The 14,712-nt window shown below is 43.8% G+C and overlaps 1 protein-coding gene across 2 annotated transcripts in view; it reads right to left on the bottom strand.

The window, feature by feature from the left end:
* Positions 1–12,663, bottom strand: part of ABCC4 (ATP binding cassette subfamily C member 4 (PEL blood group)) — a 151,467-nt gene extending 138,804 nt beyond the window's left edge. For both annotated transcript variants that reach the window (XM_074168923.1, XM_074168932.1), the window contains exon 1: positions 12,590–12,663. In XM_074168923.1, coding sequence (XP_074025024.1) covers positions 12,590–12,663 — 74 coding nt within the window. The remainder of the gene's footprint in view (positions 1–12,589) is intronic.
* Positions 12,664–14,712: the final 2,049 nt, after the last annotated feature.

Genomic DNA, 14,712 nt, shown 5'->3' with positions numbered 1-14,712 from the left:
GTTGCAAAAACCTTTTTCACAGCCTCCATGGCACAGCTGCATGTAACAAATGGTATTAACAGTGGTTTTCTCCTTCACTACTTAACGTGTTAGCACAGTGTTTGTGTGACTCATTCAAAGATTAAGTCTCTATCCTTAAAGTAGCATCTTTAATGCCTAAAAGCCCTTTTTAAACCCTTGGAACGAGTACTGAAGATCTGTACGTGTGAGCTGTGAAGTCCTCAATTTATGTTAAAGGTACGATTAGAAACACAAAGTACTTGTCAGACAAGTCTGTTGCTTGAACTGTATGGTCAAATAGTATCAGGGCCCACATCACTGCCACAACTTCCCTACAGCTCCTGACAAAACGTCTCAAACACCACTTGCTCCAACAGGCAAAAGAGCTTCTGCCTGGTTTGACACAATTAAGTCTGCTCCACTGAAACATTTCTTCTTCAGCCTCAGTTCTTGTTGCCGACCAAAGGTAAGAAGCAGACGTGAGGCAAATAACCTCAAGACCATTCAAACAATTCCTGTCTGCTGAACTAGAGGGGCTCTATTTGCTCCACGACAGACAGTTATGGGAAAGATCTGCAGAATTCGACTCGTGGCTGATACCGAGTGTTCCTTCCCTTGCAACATCAGTATTAGCCTACAGTCTACTCCATAAGCAAGTCACAGGTCTCCTATCTGACAGAGAAGGATAGAGAACAAGTCATCTTCCTCAACTCCTTTAGCTGAAATCCAGGATGAGGCAGCCCTTTCAGGAAAACACAAGATAAATGCTTCTCACATCTATGGAAATAGTTATGAGATTCCCCTAGCTACTGCTGCCAAGGTGGTGAAAAATTCTTCTGACATTTAACAAGGTGCATAAATAGGATATTTACTACAGAATCACAGAATGTCTGAGGTTGGTTAGAAAGGACCTCTGGAGGTCATGCGGTCCAAACCCCTGCTCAAGCAGGGCAAACCTAGAGATTGCTGTCAGGACCGTGTCCAGAGAGCTTTTGAAGATCTCCAAGGAAGGAGACTTCACAACTTCTCTGGGCAACCTGTGCCAGCACTCAGTCACCCTCACAGTGAAGAATTGTTTCCTGACATTCAGAGGGAACCACCTGAGTTTCAATGTGTACCCATTGCCTCCGGTCCTGTCACTGGGCACCACTGAGAAAAGCCTGGCTCCATCCACCTTGCACCCTTCCTTCAGGTATTTATACACATTGATGAGATCCCCCTGAGCCTTCTCTTCTCCATGCTGAACAGCCCCAGCTTTCTCAGCCTCTCCTCAGAGGAGAGATGCTCCAGACCCTTCATCACCTTTGGCCCTTTGCTGGACTCTCTTCAGAATGAGAGTATCTCTTCTTCTCTCTTGTAGTGGTGAGGCCAGAACTGGACTCAGGACTCCAGGTGTGGCCTCACCAGTGCTGTACTCTGTTATTGGTATGTAGCAGAATGCACAGAGGAAAATGAAAGACACTTTAAAAATATACTTAAACATACACTTCTTAAAAAATAAAAAATAAAACAATGCTCATAATGTTACTCTGTAGAATGCCATTCCTTTACTCACACGTTTCAAAAGACGGTGAAAAACCACAAACAGACCACAGGAAGAACAATGCTTCTGCTGAGGGCGACTGCTCTATCTTGATGTCAGTTTGATACAGCTGTAGTGACAGCCAGCAGCAGCAGAGTCTCCACCACAGCCATAGTGTAGCAAAATAACCAGATGACAGATAACAGCCTCAAGTCTACAGGATTGCTAGAGTCACCTAGCTTATCCTTTGGCCTTAAACTGTGCAAAAAAAACCCAAGTTACTGATGATACACCCACCTCATAGAATCATAGAATCGTCCAGGTTGGAAGAGACCCTTGGGATCATCGAGTCCAACCATCTACCCTACACTACAAAGTTCTCCCCTATATCATATTCCCCAACACCACATCTAAACGTCTCTTAAACACATCCAGGGATGGTGACTCAACCACCTCCCTGGGCAGCCTAGAACCTCCGCTGAGTTCTTAGGGTTTGTAGCAAATCCCTTTTGTTCCCCTCCTCTCCACACCAATCAAGTACAATACATACTATGAGACTGAATTTTCAAATTAAGTACCAGGTAGTGCAGGGTAAAATTTGCCAAAAGTCTCAAGGTTTTCAGACTATTAGTTCCAGTGAGACCTAGCACAAATTCAGGGCTTCTCAAGTTTTTCCAACAGTTAAAATCCTAATTTTGAAAACAGTCCTATATTGCATGACAACCTATATGTTAATATTAAAGAAGGCAAGGAAAACCAATCCGGAGTATGCAGAAAACTGTGGTTAACTTGTTTTGTGACTCATTTATTATAACAGACAACATGGCAAAGACTAAGCACAAGTCGACATGTTTCTGTAGGGTTAGGAAAAAAACAGTGCATAAAAAGAAATAAAAATTTAAAAATCAGCCATTGTTGAGCTTTCTGACTACTCTCCCCCAAAATACTGATCTTCAGGAGCTACAGCTATGGAGGTCTTAGGAGTACAAAAGCTTTTAACAGTATGTCGTGTTACTGTAGACTATACTTGAAGATCTTTAGAAAAGGTTAATTTTTTTTTCTTTTCAAATTTCAAATTATGCTTAGTCCTTGAAGAACTTTTAGCCCAAAAATTAGGTCTTCTATTTGTCCATTTCAAATTCTCATTACGGCAAGAACAGTTCAACTTTCACCATCTCATGGATGTGTCCTGAACTTCACACTGGAAGGTCTACTTTTAGACAGAAGACTTAGCAGACGTTCATATTCAGTCATTAAAGTAAAAATTTCCACCAGGACACCACATGCAGATTACATCCCATGGAATTCTCTCTCTGCACTTAGAGCAGAATTGACACCAACTATTTCACACAGCCTGCTGTTATTCGAGTCACACGCTCTTAACAAGCAAATGAACCAAGCCCTTCTCTTGCCTGAAGGCTCAGTTAAATTAAAGAGTGCTGTAAGAGGACTGTTAAAGGAAGCTGGCAAATAAGGCAATGGCCTACATAAAGAACATCCCTGAAACCTCAACTTAGCCATAAAGGAAGACTGCTCCTTAGAGTGATACATCTTTTGCCCTAAAAGAGATTGGCTAAACAATGATCTCTTCAATGGGGGATTTAAAAAAGCCCACAGAAAAGTAAAGTTTGTTATGAACACAGAAATTGTGCAAGCTGCATTATTCTTTAACAAAAAAAATGCTAATATAATAAACAAAATGAAAGATGACCTAGAGAAATGGAGGGAATACATAGACAGTGATGCAAACTACTCCTCTTACCCCAAGCATGGACATAAAATAGACTTGCTACCACTCCAATATATTGTCTGAAGAAGGGGAGAAGCAACATAGTGGGAAGGAAAGACTCACACCTCAATCCCACATTTCTATATTTCCTTCTGAAGAAGCTGTTAAATAAAAACAGGATCCCTTAGTCATCGTCTTCTCTTTCCCCAGGTACCTTCCCGTTTGCTAAGAATTTCGAATAATTATTTGGTTCTTACACATCACCTCATTTTAGTAACTCTTTCAAAACACAGGGTTCATATGATGCCTTTCAAAGAGCTTCGCCCAAATTTTTGCTCGCATGAACTACACATCAAAATGTGAATATCTGGAAGAACCCCGAGTACCTTCTGTTCTGCTGGGAATGCCTCTGTTCTATCAAGGCAATTAGCTGATCAAAGACATCATTCTGGAAAGAAGCCCAGGATTAGTCCCTGTTACTGTCAAAATACTGATGTCATCACGAATCAAGATTAAAAAATAAATTTAAAAAAAAAAAAAAAAAAAATCACTCTGTAAGCTGGTGCAAACCCAGGCAAACCCAGACAGCCAACTGCAAAACAGTAACTCACTGTTTTGACCCCAAAAATCTTTCCACCTCTACAGCCATACCTTGGGCACTGATAAAAAAAGAAGGTGAGTCATTTCTGAACCAGCAGATACACAAAGACCAAAATATAAACACTCGCTTCCTGCATTTCCCTGCTCCTGGGCCCTGACATTACACACCCTGTAACATTACAACACAGTCAAACAGCCACAATTTACTTGGCTGTTCAGGAAAGTGCAATTTTTACCAGCTGCAATTAGAGCAACTCCAGCAGGATTTTGGAAAGCCTCTAATGTCTGCAGAAAAAGCTAAGCAAGACAGTGTTTTACTCTTGTAAGAGAAGTGAGACCTCAAGGGGAGGTCTCAAGTCACCCTCTTTTTCAGGGAGACAGCGTGTAAGAGACTCAGGCCCTGCTATCCAAAAAGAAGAGTCATTATGCAATCAGAATAGTCATGCTACTCCATTTCATACATGAAATAAGATTTCCTAAATGAGAAACCTTTTAAATTAGGTTTGCTAGCATCCCAAAAGAATTTCCTTTCAGCCAAGGAAGAAATACATTACAGGTAGGTTCACTAAAGTAATAGCAGTGTCCAGCTCAACTGGATCATTAAGCCAGGGATGGGACCTGCTGTACCTCTGGATTTATATCGTGTCCTGCTTGCAAATGCTAAAAAAAAAAGTACCATTCTCCCACTGCAGAGCAGGCTTGCAGAGCTCTCCAGAAACTCAAGCATACCTTGCAACTTCTTCGTGAACCCAGAAAGTCCATCACAAAACGGCAGCCAAGAAGCATTTGCAATTACACTACAAAGCTGGCAGAAATAAAAAAATGTCCCAAGAGCAAAGGATGTGTCTGTCAGGGCTCTGGGCGCACCCACAGGCTTCAATACCCCTGACCAGCCCCCCCAACACTTACACCATAATCGGTCACTAACATATTACACTATCTCCCTCTGCACAAGTGCAAAATTTTGCTCTCGCCAGTTTCACAAAAACCCTTGCTTTATCACTGGCCAAGTCAGAAAAATCACACTGCACGGCCTACTTTTCTAATTAGAAAAATATTTTCTTTTTGTCCTTCTCTATTTGTAATTATAGGCAGAAGTTTAACTTCTGGGTAATTTTACAGCACCCAGTCAAAGCCACTTCCTGTATACTCTCATCAACTAATTCCTTAAGGAGGTGGTTTACAAACTGCATTTTCCCCATTCCTCTTGAGCCTATTTGTGCATTCAATTACAAGCATCATCTGTTTACACTCAATGTCCAGTCATTTTTCAACAGTTGCACAGGAGAGCCTTTGTTTACTCAAATTCTTCCATAACACCCAGGATTTCGCCTCCTTGAGCTGCTTGGAAGCACTACTTCAACTACTAAGCTGCAAAGTAACACATATTTCTTTCTCTTTAATCACCTACTTTGGAGCTGGGTTTTTTGTAAAATAAATGGCGTTTCCTCATAGGACCTTTTGATTATAAATCCACATTGCTTGTCCTCTGTGGCTTACCTTAGATGTCTACCTGCTTCATTCTACTGTTCATTACCCACCTTCACGACTTAAAGTTCTACCACCAGCAGTGCAAATCCATGTGCTTGCTCGCAGCCCAGAGGAGCACTGCTAGGATGGGACGTACAGACAGAAGGACACACACTGACAGCCTCCAGTGTTATTTTGCAAGAATTCATAAATATCACTGCAATAGCTTGTAGTCATCATGATTATTTTTTTTAAACCTATCTGTATTTCACATGCTCATCTATCCTCTTCAGTAAGCTGCCTTTTCCCACTTCCCCTTACCAGGGCAGTCATCTAGAATTAATAAAGGAAACAGAGTAAGTTCTGGTATTTCTTCAGATGTTTTTCAACTGGTGTTTTGGTTGCAACTTCCCTCCCCAGCTTACCGTGGCTTAAACAGTAGATTTTCTCATTGCTTACAGTAGGAAAAAATAGGAATACAATGACATTACTTCAAAGCCATATTAACTCAAAAACACCCTTCAGGCTTCCAGTTCCAATGCCAGACTGTATTAACCTTTGACACCCAGCTTCATCTCATTTTCCAACCTGTTGCTTTTTCACAACCCAGTGTAAACAGATAAGTTGCTGAACATCCACTTTCTGATGCTGACAGTAACTCAATTCGTATTTGATTGCACTTATTGCAGGCTATTTTCATGCTGTTCACCTCCACGGCATCAGCCAGGTATGAAATATCTGATTACTCTTAACATACTTCCTTATATTCCAGATGGCAGAAAAAAGTACAAACAGAGTGAGGAAAGGGGGAGGGGGAATACAAAAACACCCCACCATACTGCATACTGGATAACATTTTCTGCAAGGCCTGAAACAGGGAATGGAGAAGCAGCAGCATCTGCACCTGTGGCATTCCAAAAACTAGCATTAAAATAGTGATTCCAAACCGCATCCACCATGACAAGAAGAATATCCAAGATACCAAATATTTGATATAACGGTCTGAAGATGACACTTTATAAAAATAAATTTCAGTGCAAGCTATTTATTGAAGTAGGGCCTAAGTAATTACATAGAGCGAAGGGAAAAAGAGTTATTCAATTTCCCAGAACAGAATTGGTCATCCAAACAAGTTTCTAATCTTAGATTAGTTACCATTGAAACAACTTAGTTGGAGTTGGCAGTTTCTTCATCATTTGAAAAATGCATCCAAAAACTATGTTCTAGCTCACATACACATTTAATAGAAAAAAGGAAACAACAACAACAAAAAAAAAAGGCTCAAACCCTGAAACCAAAGTTAAGCAGAAAGTCTAGTTGAGCATAATGGTCTCCGATTTCAGTTTCCAAAAGAAAATGCAAATGCTGAAATTTAATGGTAGCAATTTCTGTATTAACATTCTTTCTGGCAAGTAATGGAAATAGGAAGAATTAAAATCACCTGTGAGTTCACACCACTATTCCAAGTGTTTGGGTGCCAGGGATACAAAGAAATAGGTGATTGAAAAAATTGGGTTTGGGGAAAAAAAAAGAGAAAATCAACAGCACAACATACTCCTAATTTTGAAGTTTTGCGGGTATTAGAAGAGAGACATTTTGTCTCATAAATGACACAGCATTTATGCTTTACATAAGGCATTCCAAAGGCAAATAGCCTCAGTGTCTTGTTATACCCAAACAGCTAAATCTAATCACATATCTACACAGATATTTACCGTAGATAGCAAATGCTAACATTCCAGTAGTTTATACACTCTTGCCATTGTCGATATAATCTATTTAGCTCTCTTTAGCCATGCGTTTTAACTTCAGTACCTCATAAACGATGATTTTCAAACAATATTTTCTTGTGCATAATACAGCTATCTTGCATTGAAACAAGCAAAACTTTAAAATGTATGCAGTAGTTCAAGAGACAGTGATTTAAATTTGACTATTGGATACTAAATATCTGATAAATGAACAAACAAGGCATTATCTGTAATAAAAGTTGTATGTGTCTTCTTTCAGTCAGAAAAAAAAAGAAGAAAGTATGAGTTCATTCTTTAGCTACTGAAAATGTGTTTTCTGTTTATTCATCCTGAAGATACCAGCCACTCTGGTGATGATCTTTAAGGTCCCTTTCCAACCTAAACCATTCTATGATTCTAAAATGCTTACACCTTTTATTAGAGTTTCATGCAGTACCACAATCATCCTGCACCAGTAAGTCAATAAATGAACTAAAAATGAGCTACCTCAGAGATTTTTACAAAGTGGTATCTGTTGGAAGTCATCATCAACTTTAGGCATTGCCGGTGGGAACTCACTAGGTATCAGGTAGGATCGCAGGCAAATTGCAAAACCTGATGCTGCTTGATATTTTCATCTGTTATCTGAAGTAAAGGTAAAATCCTCACAGGCAAATCTATTCACTGACACAGTAAGGAACATGGATCAGTTGTAACGGTGGCACTGCCGGACTCCAGCTGGAACTTCCAAGAAAGGCAAAGAATTCTTTGCCTAACTTCTTTCAATGCAAGGCAAGATATGTTTTTGAGGAGAGCCAAGTCACAGGACTAAAATGCAGGTGACATTTAGGCCTACTCAGAAGTCCAACTAAATGAGTCAGTGGCCCTTCCGATTCTAAGCTATGGGTCGCTAGAGGAGGAAGAAGTTAAGGTAAAGCACCTAGTTACTTGCACTGCTACAAGGGAGGTGTGTGACATGGCTGTTTGGTCAAACAGCTACATACTGTGCAGTCAACACTGAAAATCTTGGAACTTGCATATCTGTGCTTACCCCATTCTGTTCATGCTTAAATTCACAGGTAAAGATCCTTTTTTTTTTTTAGTCTTCTCCCACTACGCCCCAAGTCAGAGCAGGGAAGAAGACTTGGTGGTTTTGTCATTTTCCCTAAAGCGCATACCTAGTAAGCCAAGAACAACGGTGTCAGACACCAACAGGTAATGACAAACCAGTCGTTTATTCCTTGGAATCATAACTCTGCGGATGCCTTGGAGCAAGTTTTCAGTCCATGTTTTAACACTGTTATTGCAACAGCAATTGCCACATGTCAAGTGATGATGTAAAAAGGGATCAAGACTTAGGATGCTGACAATGTCCAGTGCTCCAAAGGAGCCCAGAGAGACTGTGACAGATAAGTAACTACTATTATTATTAAAAATAAATTATAAATATATGAAATTTAGCAAGACTTTAATTTATTTTACTTCTCTGAACAAAAACACCAGATACCCTTTCCAGAGTGTTCCAGCTTGCCCTCCTTCTCATGTTATTAACAGGCCAAAAGTTATCCAGTCTTTTAAAAATTTAATCATAGGACATGTTTTCTAACTTTCCACTGAAGTGGATTCGATGCCTGAACAACAGACTACATAAAAAAAAACCTCAACTGCTATATAGCTAGGATATCTTTGATAAATCAACAGAGCAAATGCTATAAGCAAATAAAAATACACCTGCTACTTAATGAACATGCAAGCTCAAAGATGTGTTAATAGTTAGAAAACAGAAATACTTTTATGTTGTACAGTTACTAATTAATAATCCTCACCCTCCACAGCAGAAAAAGAAAGATGTGAAAAGTGCTATTCTCAAGTGCATAAAGTATAGAGGATAAGGCTTTTTAAACTCAAAACACTTTCTACAACGGAATAGCTGTTTAATCATGAAAACCACTGGACTGAATTCTCTCTCTCTTGGACAGACCTAAAAAAGAAAGCAAATCCTCCTATCCATCCTTCAAAGCCTTCAGTTTCACCAGGAAGCTAAGCCAGCAATTAAAAAAAAAAAAAAAAAACAACCACACAAACAAACAACAGAACATTGATGAAGTAAATCAGAAATATACCTGAGTGCTGCTAACTGCGTAACTGGAATACCAGCCAGAGCTTAAAGAAGTTTGGTGACTGTGAGAACTTGTGTCTCTGAAGGTCAGTAGTTACAGCAATATCTGAACATCCAGAGCAACAATTTGGGCTTTGATAACCCTATGTTAATACAGATAATTCAGTGAGGGATATGGAAAACAAGAATATTCTGCAACTGCCCTGATCTGCATACTTCTGTCAGAAAGGTTTTTGCTCTTGTAACATCCCTACTAACATTACACAAGGGATGTACTATAAAAATAACAATATTCTCACACAACCTAGATGCTCCTCTTTCCCATGAATGTACTACTAGAGCATTTAATGTTCATCAAGTTCATACTTGTCAAAGTCACAACCCAAAAGCAAGAAGACAAGCTTTGAACAATGGGAGAAGAATGTGTCTTCAGCCTACACACTCATAACCTTGGTTTTATAATTCAATGAAAACATGACTTCTTTTCTCCCGTGAGTTTTATCCTGTTTCTGTCAGGCAATAATTTTAGCTCTTCTTCCACACCACTGGCAACAAACGAGAGGGTGCTTCCTTACAATGGCGAAATTGCACTTTAGGAGCAAAACATAAATAAAATAAAAATAAGAAGGACCCTTGCCTAGCTACCTGCAATGTCCTACCGTCTACCCTTATAGACAACAAGCTGCCAACACCTGAGATTTGGAGAGCAGAGCAGGCATACTCAGGTAACTGCACAGTGGTGGTTGCCACTACTCCCAAGACAGCTGTCCACAAGCACTGTTTATCCAGTTCTCCAGCTGAAACCATCTCGGAACATCCTGTGTGAGACAGCAGTTAAAATGAAGCAGTACCCACACAGCTGTCTGTCAGACGCCATACGCTTTGTAGAAAGGAATAACAATGCTTAAAGCTACCCTTAAAGTTAGCTTTATAACTAACAAAGAGTGTTTTAATACTTCCTTGTACTTTATGTAAAACTGTGTCAACTTGCAGAAATGTGACAGCCCCTGCTTACCCAATTTAAACCACTGCAGGCATCATTTCAGCTGAAATTTTCACTAAGAAAACGCTAATGCTTTCTGACTACTAAATAACAAGGATATACTGGTATGTTACCTGTTCTGCATGTGATCATGAAAGAGAAGAGACTTTAAAGGGGTACTTCCACTGCTGTGAATTATACTGCTATGAAAGCCTGAAAAACAGTACATAGGGCAACTTCTAAAGCTCTTCATACCCCACTAAACCCCTTTTCAAAGCACAAGCCCTACAACTGTACACTACCACCTGACTACAGAGCATGCAGTCCCAATCCATCTCTGGACTTTCAGCAGGCCCGTCATGCCACAAGCACAGACTTCCACCTACTCTTCTCTTTGCACAGTGAGAACCTACTAACGCTTCTGGAGTAAAAGGAGCCTTTCAGTGCTTGCCTAAAAACTTGGGAAAGTTAAGGTACTTCACTGTTGCTGTTGAACACTTCACTGCAATACATGGAGTTTGATACAAAAGGCCTAAAAAAAAAAAAGATGATAGGAACAGTCAAAAAAGTAGCTACAGGCACTGCACACTTCCTTTTTCACATCTAGCTGTGTTGGTTTTGGCAGAACTACCAGTAACGCCACACAGTCTCGGCAAGGGAAAGGGAAGAGACCAGAAAGCAGGCCTGGAATGCTATGTGGCCAACTGAGGTTCATCCCATTCTGTCTGGTTTTCCTCTCAAAGCTGTTTCCAACACGGGCACCCCTGGTGTCAAAGAAGGAATTACAAGTAAAAATGCTGAACACAGGGCATTCTGTGCGAGCATACAACATCCTTTTTTTTTTTTTTTTTTTTTCTCCTTTCTTTCTTTTTGCACAGAGTACCACTCAGGACACATCCTTGACTGAAAATTTGCTAAGCGAAAATTTGCCAAGCTAAAATTTGCCAGGAATTTTTAAATCCCCCTACCTTCCAAAAGGGATTTCTGCACCTGCTCAGAGCTGGTTTATAGGATCAAACAGTTTTCACTTGTGTTTCAGAGGCTTTCAAAAAAAAAAACAGCCTCACGTGCTATGCCCTCTCTTCCTTCCCCCTCCACCACACAACACAGCCTGCGTGTCTTCGCTCAGGCTACAGTAGGTGAAGCAGAATAAGCAGTAGCCCCATAACTGCCCTCTTCCAAAGGGGATCTGCTAGATCTAGCTGGATCATCTAGCTGGATGCTCTCCCATTTTAGGTTACATGTCTTTTCCTATTAAATTTCAAAGCAACTAAACTGTTGAGCTGTATTGAGTAATCATATATACCCACGCCGAGGCCCCCACTAATAAGAGAACGAGCATTAACCTTGGACTAGCGGTCACTCGGTCCCATAGAAGTTTGTGGCGATAGCACAACACCCCCTGCCTTGGCTGTGTGACACCCCCAAGCCCCCCCCGCGGGCGACAAGGCAGCCGACTACTGAAGGGTGGATGAGAGCAGCCAGGCTGCTGCCCAGCCATGCCTCACACCGGGAATGCCCAGGGAAGTCGTGGATGCCCCATCCCTGGAAGTGTTCAGGACCAGGTCGGACGGGGCTGCGAGCAACCTGGTCTAGTGAGATGTCTCCCTGCCCGTGGCAGGGGTTTGGAACTGGATGATCTTCCAGGACCCTTCCTCCCCAAGCCATCCTGTGATTCTGTGAAACTCCCACGCAGCTGTGCAGCTCAGAAACCACCTCACCCGCGGCGGGGGAAAGCCCCACGCCGACAGCGAGATGAGCCAGCCCTACCGAGATGAGCAATACCTGCCCGCGATCCGTTATGCAAGCGGGGAAACCAGAACAACGCCGGGGAGAGAGCCCTGTACCCGGCGCCGGGAGGGCAGACCCGGCCGGGGACGCCTCCGCTGCCACCGAGGGGCCTCAAACATGTGCTCGAAGGAGGCGACGGGCCCCGCTGCGCGCCGCCCGCCCGGCTGAGGGCTGCCCTGCCCCGAGGCGGCCAGGCCGCCGGCAGGGCCGTCTCAGGGATTACCCGCCCGGCGCGGGCTGCCGGCTTCACCTCAGCTGACCTCGCCCCGCCTCGCCGCCGGTTCCCGCTGCCACCTGCCTGCGCCGGGGCTGCCCCGGCCGGCAGGGCTGACACGCCGGGCCGGCGGGGGCGGGCGGCAGGTCGGGGCCGAGCCACGGCTGCAGAGTCATTGCCGGCCGCCGCCGCCTCCCCCCCCCCCGCCTCCGGGGCGCCCGAACCCCTCCCGGGAGGGAACCGCGTTCAAGTGCGAGCCGAGCAGCCGAGGCTCAGCATCCCCCCCGCCGCCGGCCGGGCCCCGCAGCCGAGCGGCCAGGCGAGGCGAGCGGCGCCCTCCCCGCCGGCGGGCGCCCCGGGGCCGCACCTCTCTGCGCCGGCTGCCCTCCCTCCTTCCTTCCACGCTGCCCTTGCCCTCGCCCGGGCGCTCACCAGAAGAAGAGCCGGGAGCAGAGGTTGGCATCCCGCAGCGGGTTGGGCTTCTCCTCGCGGGGCACCGCTTCCATGCCGCCCGCCGCGCCGCGCCGCCCCAACCCTCCTTGCCGCCGGCGGCGAGGGCGCAGGACCAGAGGACGACTTCCCACCGCGGCAGCCGCCGCCGCTTTGCCGCCGGCCGGCGCTGTTTCCGGGAGAGCCGGCACCCCCCGCCTCGTCCCTCCTCCCTCCCGCCGCGGGACGGACGCCTCCTGTCGGCCCGGCTCCCCCGCGGCGCCCGCCCCGGCGGCCGTGCTGAGGGGCGGGAGCCTCCTCCGGGAGGGCCGAGGGCCGCCCCGCCGCTGGGGGGAAGCGGCGCCGAGCCCGTCTCATTGAACAGAGAGTTGCCTCTGCTCCACCCCAGACCAGGACAAACCTAGAGACAGTTGCCCATGGCCATGTCCAGACAGCTTTTGAAGATCTCCAAGTTGTCCACAACCTCCCTGTGTACCTTGTGCCAGGGCTCGGTCACCCTCATAGTGCAAGGAGCGTTTCCTGGTGTTCAGAGGGAACCTCCCGAGTTTCAGTCTGTGCCCATTGCCTCTGCTCCTGTCACTGGGCTCCACCGAGCAGAGCCTGGCTCTGTCTTCTTTGCACCCTCCCTTCAGGTATTTATATACGTTGATGAGCCTCTTCTCATAGGAGGGATGCTCCAGTCCCTTCATTCATCTTCATGGCCCTTTGCTGGACTTTCTCCAGTACGTCCATGGTTCTCTTGTAGTGGGGAGCCCACAACTGGTCACAGTAGTCCAGGTGTACTCCCCCTTGCAAGACAGGCACCATTCTTACATTCTGTTTATTCACTTCATGTCCCCAGTAGTGACCAACCCTATCTCTTCCCACTAAGATGCATTGCCAGTGAATCATAGGATCATAGAATGGTTAGAGTTGGAAGGGACCTTAAAGATCATCAAGTTCCAAACCCCCTGCCACGGGCAGGGACACCTCCACTAGACCAGGTTGCTCAAAGCCCCATCCAGCCTGGCCTTAAACACTTCCAGGGATGGGGCGTCCACAACTTCCCTGGGCAACCTGTTCCAGTGCTTCACTACCCTCACAGTAAAGAATTTCCTCCTAATATCTAATCTGAAAGAATTAACAGGGCTGCCATCTGACTTTCATTATAGGCATCGGAGCTGACACGTTGTTGAGCTGACAAAAGAGAGATAGGTTCTGGGCTACCCTGTATTACTGAAAAAACAGCATCAGTTCATGCTTCCAAGGATGTCATAACAGCCCTAAGTCAAACACATCAAGCTTAAGCTTGCTGTCAGTGAACACTGATGAGGCTGGCAACAGCATGTGCTGCTTGAGTGTAGACGATGTGCCACAGAATTTGCAAGCAATAAGTAATACGCTTGTCAACAACTGTCTATATATCCTTCCAGATTAAAACAGGGAAATAAACTTGCAGAAATAGTGCAGTGGTTTGAAAGGACAGGCTTTAACAAAATAGTGCTTATGTATACCAGAACCTGAATAATTAATTTAAATCACCTCCCAAAACATATGAAGAAAAGCTCTGCCCATCAGCAAAATCTGGCAGGTTAAGACTTCTGTGAAGCAAATTTATCTAACTAGATACTCCTAAGAGAATTAAAAGGTATGACAGCCCAATGCAAGTCCCCAAGTGTCAATGAAGTTTGGGTCAGGCAGTGAGGGAAAGGAAGATGTAGATCTTAAAACTGACTTATATTCATGAAGCATTACCTTTGTGAAGTAAAATACCAGGCCAGTTGTCTTGCAATGAAAAATTATCCAAATGTTTCTTAGTTTTGGCAAGGAAGTAGAATACTGGTCATGAACAAGTAATTTATTTTAAAAATACAGTTAAAAGTATTAAAGTAAAATATTAAAATAATTTTTTCTGATATTATTGTAATGGTAGGAAAAGGACAAAGAACAAACGTTAAGAAGTACATTTTTCCTTTGCCAGCATTATCAGTGACAAACGTTGACACTACTTAATTTTAAAATAAATACTAGTGTTTACTTCTAAGTCCAAAAAAAAACACTCTATGACGTTTTGGAGAACGGAAAACTAAAAGGGAAGGGGAAAATAAAATTCAACCAAAAAAAAA

The sequence above is a fragment of the Numenius arquata genome, chromosome 1, assembly GCF_964106895.1.
Source record: "Numenius arquata chromosome 1, bNumArq3.hap1.1, whole genome shotgun sequence".
Classification (NCBI taxonomy): domain Eukaryota; kingdom Metazoa; phylum Chordata; class Aves; order Charadriiformes; family Scolopacidae; genus Numenius; species Numenius arquata.
Note: the sequence above shows the minus strand (reverse complement) of the source record. Positions and strands in the feature narration are given on the sequence as shown.